This window comes from Pristis pectinata, chromosome 35 (assembly GCF_009764475.1).
Source record: "Pristis pectinata isolate sPriPec2 chromosome 35, sPriPec2.1.pri, whole genome shotgun sequence".
Lineage (NCBI taxonomy): Eukaryota > Metazoa > Chordata > Chondrichthyes > Rhinopristiformes > Pristidae > Pristis > Pristis pectinata.
The window spans coordinates 2851820-2864174 of NC_067439.1; the positions used below are offsets into that span (position 1 = coordinate 2851820).

Consider the following 12355-nt stretch of genomic DNA (forward strand, 5'->3'; position numbering starts at 1 on the left):
CATCATAGATAACAAAACAAATTTTATAATCCATCAGTACTGTACAAGATTCTAGAAAGAGTGTAAAAGCAAGCTAGCATGCCACACAAACAGGTACTCTTGCACCAAGGATTATGCAGTGCAGCAGTTTCATTCTACACTTAAAGGATCGACTACTTCAGTTGTCAGCTCACTTTTTCAGAATGAATTAGCAAAGAATCACTAGCAGTTATTTAAACAGGATAAAGTCTTTCATTGTATAGTTTTAGTTTACATCAGAAATCATACATGCAGCAAATCAAACCACAACCTTCAATGACTAAGTTAAGGGAGAGAAGATGAAGTGGTGAGAGAGGGCATATTGTTCCAAAAAGCACAAACTCTAAAAATGAAAGTGGCATACCATTCAATGCCCAAGAGACAATAGGGGGAAAAAAAAATCACAGAAAAGGGAGAAGATCTTTGTACCTGTTACACAGCAAAATAAAAAAAAGTACACAGGTAGAACAAAAGCAGCTGAGAGCTGGTCATCACTGATGGAAACTCAAAGGGTCTACACAGAAAAAAAAAGAGACAGCAATGGTTGACAAGTTCGAGACGACGAGACTATTTCCTAATAAAGGAACAAAATTAAATGTAAAGAAATCATTTTATACACTTAATGCCACCTTTAGGGTTGTTACCCCAAGACTGGAAATATGCACAGAATGACTTGAATTATTTCTTGAAGACATTGTTTTATGCTATAGACCAAAAGTAGGCCAGTGCAAAATCAAAATTTTAAGCTCATTTTAAAATGATAGTTAAACGTCTACTCTTCAAGTTAAGAAACTACTAATCATCCTGACAACTTTAATTAGTAGAAATTTATTGAAGACCAAGAAAGAAAGCAGGCCACCTGTATTCATGGTTATCTCTTATCACTGCTGAACCACCACCCGAATTGCAAATTGTGTAAAAGATAGGATTAGAGAATATGTATCATTGCTATCCAATTTTTAAAATAGCATTTACAAAGGAAACTCAGATTGTGAAAAAAAAATTATGAGAAGTCAATTCTTAACTAGTGAAAAACTTATTGGAAATAGAATAAACTATTGAAAGTTGAATTTTCCTTGCAAATCAAACTCATTTTCTTTCCAAAGTGCTGCATTAAGACATGCATAGCACTATGCCAGAATTCTACTCCTCCTAACATCCTACCGTCTCTTCCAAAGCTGATCAAATTTAATAGTTCAGTGTTTTAGGTCATTCATCTTCATTCATAAAAATGACCTTCAAATGTACTTCATAACTTTATTCCAACATTACATAATATAAAGACTAATATCTGAAATATAGTTTTCTGGTATTATTATGAAATGTAATCCTGAACATGGGAAAATAATAAGTTCCCAAAAGTAAAGTCCAGATCCATGGTGAAAATTCAAATACTGGGATTCTAGTTAAAAGTTTGGAAATTAGGAACAAATAGTAAAAGTAGACTATTTCAGCATTATCGATAAATTCAGATGTATTGCTGTACAGAGGGAAGGGAAGGGTAAAGAGGACAAGGTTGACCCGAGGTAATCCATGTACTTAGATCAAAATACTATTGCTTTAGAGCAGTTCATTTACATATAAACAAGAGCACACTTACTTATATGCATAGTACACAACCTTAAAAGTAACAATTGTCACCCTACAGAAGACACATTTGCACAATGTATAAAGATGTCAGATGTTTACCACCTTACAATAGCAAACAAGCACCACAGAAGACCAAAAGCACACAGGAGGATAGTATATTTGCATGAAGCAAGAGCTCACCTTTTGAGCACCTGAGAAGACATGGTAGTAGCATGAAACGTAAGTCATAATAGCCTTTTCATCTGGCCTGAGAGTGCCTACAATATCTGTGCAGAGAGAAAGTTAGCAGAGTAAGGTTGCATCATGCCACAAGCAGAAAAACAAGTACTATCATATGGTATGCAAGAGCACAGGTGCAGCATCATGCCTGGAACCAAGAAATTAAAAATCTGAAGGACAGCTGAAAGAGAAGCATGAGATCAGTGTTGCAGGAAGAAGTGGGTCCTTGATGACATGGTACCTTCTGTGCTCCTGAAAAGGCATGGTAGAAGCAGGAGACATAGGTCATAATAGCCTTCTCATCAGGGCGGGCAGTGTTCACAATGTCTGTGGGTAAACAAAAGTATTAGAAGCTTCTAGTCAACATCTGGCACATTATTAAATACTTGTGTGTGTTTACCCATGGACCAACCAAATTCAAACGTAAAGTTTACCATCAAGACATTTCAGTTTCATCAAACACAAAAGCAATGCAGCACACTAACAACTTTCTACCTATCAAATCTATTTGGGCTGCACTATGTTCTATAAAATTAATGAGAAATAGGTATGTTTTTCTACCACCACAAAAGTGCAACACCAATGAAAAATGAATAGATCACTGTTAGTCTGATTCTCAAACAGCAATGGCCAAGGGAAAAACTAGACTGCAGAATGGAAATTGATTGGCATCAAGAGCATTAATTTTTCAGAACACACCTGTCAGAAAGAGTAATCCATGACTGTGTATCTAAATATGGATATCTATAAACATTGTGCAAAATATCTACCAATGTGCTCTCTACAGTCATTTCTACATTCTACAGAAATTAAAGGGAAATCTTCCTCAAACAAGTAGTGTTTAATCTAACCTGTAAAGCGTCTAGTAGAATAGATCCTGGTTACATTCATGACAAAATTAGTTTAATAAAAAAATGTGAAGGATTGTGCTGGTGCAGAGACATTAGTTCATCAAAAAATCTGACATTCATATCAGTAGCAAACTATCGAATAGATCCACATTAGAAATCATTTACATAGAATAGTACAGCATTGTATAGGCCCTTTGGCCCACAACATTGTGGCGACCTATATAAACACCTACTCCATGATCAATCCAACCCTTCCCTCCTACACAGCCCATAACCCTCCATTTTTCTTTTATCCATGTACCTATCTGAGAGTCTTTTAAATGTCCCTGTTGTATCAGCCTCTACCACCATCCCTGGCAGTGCATTCCAGGCACCCAGCACTCTTTAAAAAAACCCTACCTCTGACATCTCCATTAAACTTTCCTCCTTTGACCTTAAACTGATGGGAGTTGGAGCAAAAATTCATTACATTTGTAAATACATGGAAAAAAAAGGAACATTTGCCCTGAAAATTCTGCAATAAACTCCAAAGCTGTTGTAGCACAGAGTGAATAGGCCCATTTAAGCAAAAGTAGAAAATGTTGGAAAGACTCAACAGGGTATCTGTGGAAAGTGATCCAGGTCCAAGTGTTTCAGAATTATGCAAGAGAAAAAAAAGTTTTAAAATTGCAGACAAATGGGGAAGGGATAGGCAGGGCAAAGGATGAGGCCATGGGCATAAATTATCAAAGTCACTCTCTCACCTTCTCTGCTCCCCTGTCCCAATTCTAACAAAGGGCCTTCAACCTGAAACATTGATCATTTCTTTCTACAGGTGTTGCCTGACCTGCTAATTAGAGCATTGTTTTTTTTTAAGAAAACTTCAGATTATCAACATCAGCTATTTTTTGCTTTTAAAGATTTTCAGGTCCACAAGGCCATGTCTCTCCGAAGTTTAAAGCAGGGTCGTTTATAAACACATTTCAGCATAGCCTTGTACAAATGTGCAAAAAGTAAGATTGGAAAAAGGTAGAAGACAAAAAGAAAAAAAAATCAGTTATAAAATGTGGAAGTAAATATGCATCTTCTACAAATCTCTAGCCATACAATATTACACAAGAGTAAAACAGAAGAGTATTACATCAAAATCAAATAAGAGAATAAACCACTTTTTAAGATGTGGTTAAGCATTACTAAAACCCATTAGAGCATTAATTCCAATGAACTACAGTAATCAGCACCAAGAACACAGCTTTTCAGGCCTAGACACCCCAATCACATTTCTCCTTTTATTCATTGGTCCTACATTTCTCCTTTTATTCATTGGTCCTGTCTTGAGAGTTTCAAAACAGCTGTTCTTTACATTTTTGCCTCATGGACAAAAAGATCCTAATAGTCCAGTGAGATCACTATTTGCCAATTAATGGGAAAATACAAATTATACATTTGGCTCTTATAGCCACACCTGCAGCAATTTCACTGAAAAGATTGGGCCTTCCTGCTGCGGGTTAAATATTCATTATTTTGGCAATATAGATGAAAGGAGGGTGTTTTTTTGAAAACTTAAACAGGAAACTGTGGTTTGAAATTACAAGATGTTGGAATAGCAGAACATTAAGGAGGAAGTCAAATTTAAGGGAAATAATATTAAGCACAGCACCCACTTTCAATATAAAAACACTTCCCAGAATTCTTACACTAAAAAGGTCACTTAATGCAAAATCCACCCCACCCCCAGCAGGGCTCTCTGCACCCCATGAGGTTACTACAGTGAAGTCAACTATAAACAATGTAATGTAGCCTCAAGCCTGCACAATAGCTAGACATTCAGTCTTTGAATGCAGATTTGCCAGCCACACCCAGAAAACATGCACCTTAAAATCTGCCTAGTCACAAATGATCAAAATGCAGCTTTACATTCCAGCGGAACTCGAGCCAAATCTCACCCTTGTCTGGCATCTGTGTGCATTTCCTAGTGGAAATCACCACCTACTAATTGAACACTTGAACCCATTTTCTCTTCTCCAAACTAGGAACAACCAACTTATGTTCCTTTTCAGGGAGTCAAGTTCAGCTAAGTTAGTAGATATACAATATCTACTTCATTTCCTTCTTGATCTGTTTGGCTCAGATATCGGAATGGATAAATACCAAAATGTGGAGAAAAACTGCTAACCAGCCAAGTAAAATGTTCTTGTTACATTACTGTTACATTCAGTAAAGATAACAATTTATAGCCTTCTAGCATGATGTGTATGCATCAGCACATGTTTAGCTTCGCATTTGGCAAGGAAACATCTGCATCATCATTCCCTAATGGCATTCATTTCCTACACTAATGTTCACGGTTTATTGAAGTCTGTTTAAAGCACTTCCTCAAAAGCCTGGCAACACCAACTTAATTTCAGAAAAGATTCTTTACATGGAGTTGACTTGCTCGATCCACAGCATTCAGAATAAAGGACCAAAATTTCTGGACATGCATTCTTTCTGATGCAAGTAGCAAAAGAATTCCCATATCACTAGCAGATAGAATATTTGGCATATATTCTTCAATTATATAACAAAGTTGTGTTTTTGTTCCTTAAGTAACTGGACTGCATTTACAACAAGTACAGTTTTTGTAAAATCTACATTTTTAAATGGCAAAAGTTGCTTACTAAATTGATCCGGTCTGGCTCACTTGCATGTGATAGGGTAAATGCATCACAACATCCAGTAATGACATTTCAGTTTCCCCAGAGCAGGCTGCCAACTACCTTAGCCACATATCACTGATATTTGAGAATTTAAAATTTAAACCACAAACCACTTACAGTTTTTTTGGATAAAATAAATGTGGTGGTATCAATTAAACTCAGCCCGAAATCAAAATCAGTTTCAACATCATGATCAAAGATCCGAGCAAAACCACTGCAATAGTCTAGTTGCAACTTTTTGTAAATATTGTCAACAATTTATAGAAAGGGCAAAATACTCTTGGCAGTGCAGCATAACAGCAGAGATAAGGTGTACACACACACACACTATTTCCACAAATATCAGCCACATAGGACTCAACATCATCAGGAATAAGGCACAGGCCTCAGCTACCCACTTATTTGCATAACTGTGTTAATTCATCAGGATGAGGAGGAAAATTCACCTGCCCCAGTGACATAGGGTAAACAGACCAGGAACATTTAACCTTGCAGATGAGGATGGCTGAAGTCAACGTGGATGGCCTTTAAAGTTTGTGCCAGAGAACTCATGCAAAGTAGCACTCAGGAAAGCAGCAACCCACCTCAGAGCTTCAATTCAGAAGAGTGGCAGTCGACCTGGGTGGAAGACTTTGACTTTGCTGGAATGCCATGGTGCTCAACTTATTTTATGGAACGAGGGTCAGATTTACAATCCAATCCACTCAAGGACAACACACAAAGTATTTTGTCCAAGCCATTCAGAAAAAAAGCTTGCTATTCACACATTTCTCTCAAAGGACCAAATAACAAACGCTTCCCACCCACATAAACTGGTTCCAATTCCTCTGTCTACCATTAATAGCTACCAGGTTTTGCTTGTGTACACGAACCCCTCTGAAAAGAATAAAATTTGGAAAAGGTGCCACTGCAGGGCCAGCAACTCAGTCTTACAGCCCACTGTGCCAGCTCTTTAAAAGGGCTCACGAAAATTGCAATTACCACTGTACCCAAATAATATCTGGGTGTATTGTTGGATCAAACCTGGATCTGGACTCTGGCCTAGAAGAACAGATGGGACCTGATGGTCCCCGAGTCTCTTACCCCTGCTCTCAGTACCAGGCGAGCCCAAGGCAGACATCAGGTAGTGTCAAGTTGTACTTCCAGTCTGCAGCTAGTCCCCATATTGCTCCTGCTAGCCCCCACTTTTCTGGTTCACAGGTTCCATCTTTTAATGGAGTTGAAGTAGTCCTGGGATTCCCAGGAACCAATTTCATGATTACAGTGGGGGCAGCCAACAGTCAGATGATATAGTTGTCCTCAGGAGAGTGTGGGAATGGCAAAATGTTTGCAGGCCATATGTCATGCTCTATAGCTATAACGACAGATTGAAAAGTTGGAAACCATTTTCCAAAGTTAGAATTTAACAACTGCAAGGATAATTTTTCTAAGTCAGAATTTTTTTCTTCCTCAAAACTTTAAATGCAAATACCATGAATGCAAACATATGGAATTGTCATTGCATTATGAAACTCTAATAGAAATAACTTTAGATACATTTAACTACTGAAACCTTCTGCTTTATGCTGTCAAACACTTAAAGAATATTGAGGTGATGCCTAAAAATTTGGTAGTTTTAACTAATTGGTGTTGAGACATCCAATCCTAATAATCCAAATGCAAATGTTCACTACACAGAACATTCTTGTAGCTGTGATCTCCAAATTACCATTGGATTGAAGGTAAATATACCTCCAAAACATACTTTACAAAACATATCAATCCAAAAATATCAATGGACTCAGTAGCCACTCTCAAACTTGGTCATTAATCAAAATTTCAAATATAGTACCAAAGTAGTAAATTTTTAAAATTAAATTTTTAATTTAAATTTTAAATTTTATTTACAGCCTGGTAACAGACCTTTCCGGCCCAGTGAGTCCGCGCCACCCATTTTAAACCCAATTAACCTACCCATACGTCTTTGCAATGTGGGAGGAAACCAAAGCACCCGGAGGAAACCTACGCAGACACAGGAGAACGTACAAACTCCTTACAGACAGCGACGGGAATCAAACCCCGATCGCTGGCACTGTAATAGCGTCACATTAACCGCTACACTACCATGCCCCCCACCTTTGGATTTTAAAATCCAAAACATTTACTTCCAACTTCCCACTACTTTTCTCACTAACCATCAGAACTACTGTTCTACTTAACAGAACAATTTTTCAAGGAATAATTAGTCTACTGGGAGTAGGTTTCTAAACCTTCATATGAAAAATTAGATTTTTGTCTGGATTTCTCTAGAGAAAGCACTGAATGGAGGGGTGCCAAGTAACCCTCAAGAGCAATAATCATGAACAGGCTCAATAACTCTCCTGAAGCAGTATATAGATTACTGCTTGCATTTCTGTAGCTGAGGGTCAAGTCCTGACACTCCCTATTGGTAAACAGAATGGAGTGAGCTGTCACTTGAGCATTACACATTTAGGCCAGCCTACAAAGTCTTTGTGACAGTAACCTGCTAGTGCTGAATTCTACAGCAACAGCTTCAGTCTTTACTTCTGAACAAAACACTATGTATGCAATTACAACTTAAAAGCTACCTGGAACTCTTACAAAAAAGGTAGCAAAGTCTGTGAAAAATATTCTATATTAGCAACCAAGTTAAATCAAGTTCATAAGTGGACACCAAGGGTATTCCCTTCAGTTACCATTCACAATAAAATGACTTACCTTCTGCATCCAACATCTTGGGTATATCTAAATATTTCTCTGCCACTTCAAAGGCATTGTTCAGGTTTGTGAGAGGATCATCCTGTCAGGATGAAAGAGGAAGCAAAAGAGTCAAACAACCAACATTGAAGGTATTATAATTCTAGTTTCTACCTCCTAAAATATCTTTCTCCATCTCAAACATAAGCATCAACATATAAAAACTATAGGCCCAAGTATTCCCAATAACTGAATACCAAAATGTGGGATTTTTTTTCCCCCCTATTGATTCATTTGCCAAATCTGGGAAATCACTGGCAAGGCCAGAATTTATTACCCTTCCTTAATTGCCCTCAAGGTGATGAGCTGCCACCTTGAACCACTACAGTCCTTCTAGTTTAGGGACTCCCACAATATTGTTGGGGCAGATTTGGTTCTGGGATTTAGACCCAGTGACAATATGCCCTAGTGAGAATGGTAAGTGGCATGTAGGAACCACCTGCAAGTGGCCGTGTTTCTTTGTGCTTCAATCCCTCGAGCTTCTTGCTGATGTGTTTGGGGAGGTGATGTCCAGAGTGCATTTCATAGATGGTTCACACAGTAGTCAGAATGTGCTCATGGGCTAGTGGATGGGGTACCAATCAAGCAGGTTGCTACATCTTGTACGATATCAAGTTTAGGTGTTGTTGGGCTCCACTTGTCTAGGCAAGTGGAGAGTACTTCACCACAGTCCTGGGGTGTGCCATATCAATGCTGGGAAAGCTTTGTAGTGGTCATATTTACGTGGCTGATTCATTTGAATTTCTAGTCAATTGTAACCACCAAGGATGGTGCTGTGGTGGGGGACTTCATGGTTATGTGGTTAAATGTCAATGGTAGGTAGTTGGAAATGGTCATTTTTGTGGCACCAATGTTACCAGACATTTAGCACTTCATGCCTGAAACATTGTCTAGATCTTGCTGTATGCAGGCATGGACTATGGCATTTACTGAGTTGTAAGTGGAATTGAACACTGTGGCAGCAAACATCCCCACCTCTGGCCTTATGATGGAATGAAGATCATTAATGAAATAGCTGAAACTGACTTGAAGAATTCCTGCAGTGATATCCCGAGACTAGATTGGCAAACACAACAATCTTCCTTTACAACCAAACGTTTTCCCCTTGGTGACCATCAACTTTATATTTTCCAGGGTTCCTTAAAGCTAAATATGCCATGAAATGGTGAGGGCCTCTTTGTTCAATGTTTGAGCCAAGGCTGTGGAGGTCTAGAGCTTTAAATGGTGCTTCAAAACCCAATAATAGGCTTTTAGTGAGCAAGTGCCACTTGCAACACTGTTAACAACACCTTCCATCATTCTGCTGCCCAATCATTTAGTACCAATTAGGCAGATTAGATTGGTCAGGAGGACATACTGGCCATTTTTCATATTGTTAGATAAATGCTGGTGTTGTAGCTGCACTAAAACCACTCGACCAGCATCAGACTATGACTAATTCTGGAGTACATTACTACATTCTGGCTTCTGCAAAACTGCAAATCTCAGACAGAAGCAGAGACTGATCACCAACTTGGCACTTCTGGCTGAATGTGGTTGCAAATTCTTCAGTCTACTCTTTAAGCACACTAGTGCTGGGACCTGCATTGTTGAAGATGATGTCTATTCAATACTGTTCAGCATGCACATCCTGATTGGCACCTCAGTTTTTAAAATATACCTGGTGCTGCTCCTCTTCTGCATACTGCATTGAGCTAGGGTTGATCCCCTAACTCGATAATCCTGGTAGAATGGCAGAGTGGCTCAGCTAGTAAAGCTGCTGCCTCTCAGATCCAGCAACCCAGGTTCAAACCCAACCTGTACTGTGTGGAGTTTGCACATTCCCTATGATTACATTGATGTTTCCCCTCCCCCCAGGTGCTCCATTTTCCTTCTGCAACTAATGTATAGGTCAGTAATTGGCCACTGTAAATTGCCCTAATGTGAGGGTGAGTGGAAGAATCTGGTTGTGAGAAATAGGTTACAATGTGAGGAATAGATTACAAGGAAAATTAGTGGGGAAGTAGGATTACTCCAAGCTGGCACAGATTTGGACCAAAATATGGAAAATACAAAGCAAGGGATCTGCTGGGCCACGTGGTTAAAGTTATGGTAGCGTACATTCCTGCCACTGCTGATAGTTCACAGGTCCTTATGGATGTCCAGCTTTAAGCTGCCAAATCTGTTCCTAGTCTGTCTCATTTAGCATGATTATGGTGCCAATTAACAATGGAGAGAACCCCTTGTGCGAAGACCGGCCGTGTGGTGGTCACTTCCAATGTTCCTCATGTGTTGGTTTACTCGCTACCTGCTGCGGACCCATCTGGCAGCAATATCTTCAGGCCTCAACCAGTTCAGTCAGTGGTGATGCGACATTGTAGTCATCCATACAGAGTACATTCAGTACCCTTAAGACTTTCAGTGCTTCTTCCAGATGTTGTTCAGCATGAACACTGATTCATCATCTGAAGAGGTCAGAAGACAGGGCAACTCCCTCCCACATACAAATAAGCCACCTCCTCTGATAGGTCTGCCATGCCTAAGATTGGATGCACCCAGGAACTGCGATGGAAGAGTCTGGCATGTCAGCTTGACACCGCCTTCCCAATTTAACCTCAAGGCCCGTAGCTAAATTTGGTGTCTAGGTCAATGCAGAGTGATCTATTGCAGAGGGTACTTAACAGTCAATCACACATTGGTAGGTCTGTAGTCACATATAGGCCAGGTGAGGATGGCAGATTTTCTCCCCTAAGGGGATTAGTGAACCAGATTGGGCTTTAATGACAATCCAATAGTTTTGTGATCATGACTTTTCTAAATTCTAGATTTAGAACTAGAACTCAAATTTCAGGAGCTGCCATGGTTATCTGCATTTTTAGTCCAGGCCTCAAGCAAATCCACAAGTTATACAGAAAAATACAAAGATTAACGAGATAATGTTGAACTTGTAACATACCTTCCTCAACTTATCGTAATCAATAAGTTCTGGTCTGTGTCTATGAATGAGGGCGTTGAATGCCAGACCATCTTTCCAACTGGAAATCAGAAATGCAATCCAAATTATTTGGGGGTGGGTAAAGAGAGATGCATTATTAATTACAATAAAACAGCTACAAAAGTTCTACAACTTTAATTTTGAAGAGTTTTTTTCCTTAACCTCCAAAATTCTTGGGACACGTTAAAGCTATTTCAGTTACAGAAGTTATTTAAGGCACCCTACACCAAGGGAAGGAAAAATGAAATTCAATGAATATATTCACTGCATAAACCCATTTATAATTTAAGTGCAATTCCATTAAGTTCAACATTTTCTGGGAACACTTGTCCCTTGAAATTGACTTCTGAGTCAAGGCACTATGCTAACACATCTAAAGAGCCCATTGAAAGTCAACTGAAACATGCACAGAAATTTTATAGCCTTCTAAATCGTAGAGCTGCCTCCCATGGGAAGATCCCTTCCAAAACAGCTCTAATATAAAATGGCCTAATTCCCTCACTATGTTTGCAGAACTGCTATATTAACTTCACATACTTTATAAAACTTAAAAAGTTCATACCCCAATTGGTCATGCCAAAAGCCCAAATTTGTACTATCAGTTGTATTTTACACCTGGAGAGGCAAGTTTTTATGCATCCATTCTGTTGTTTAATAGAGTTACAGCAACACATTAAAATGGAATAAAACTTGAAACGAGTGATACAAAAAGCTTCCATTACACAATTCTGATATTTTTAGTTCAGAAATGATGGCACAGGGAGCAATACTGCAAGAAAGATGATCAGCCTATAGTTATAAATCTCCTATTACATGAAAAGGTATTAAAAGCAAACTACAAAAGCAGATTTTTTTTTTAAAAAGTCAGATTTGAAGTACTGGGACAATTTCCAGTGGAGTTAAGAAACCAAATGGGTGATATATTACAAGTTTTGAAAACAGTGAAATAATATGGAAAGACCATTTCCTTTGATTGGGAAGTCAAAAATGAGGGAGCTGTAAATTTAAATTTTATTTTTGTTTGACAATGGAATTTTTCCCTCAAGGCAGCAATCAAGACAGACCACTGCATCTTCAAGGAAACTGTGGATAAACAATTGGAGGCTAAAGCCAGCCTATAGAGATGCTAGGAAGGGAATTAGACTTGTGCTGAATTGTTGCAGGAATAAGCCCAGTGCCAAATGGCCTCAAAAGTCATAAAATTTCATGAATATCTTGGGTAAAGCATTTCTTTTAACTGCATGATCCAATCCATTAAATAATCAGAG

At 38.6% G+C, this 12355-nt stretch overlaps 1 protein-coding gene across 1 annotated transcript in view; it reads right to left on the reverse strand.

Moving 5' to 3' along the window:
• The window catches only part of LOC127586326 (alpha-actinin-1-like), an 86457-nt gene that overhangs the window by 34251 nt on the left and 39851 nt on the right, over positions 1-12355 (reverse strand). The window contains 3 exon segments of the mRNA XM_052044173.1: positions 2069-2154; positions 8075-8156; positions 11049-11127. Coding sequence (XP_051900133.1) covers positions 2069-2154; positions 8075-8156; positions 11049-11127 — 247 coding nt within the window.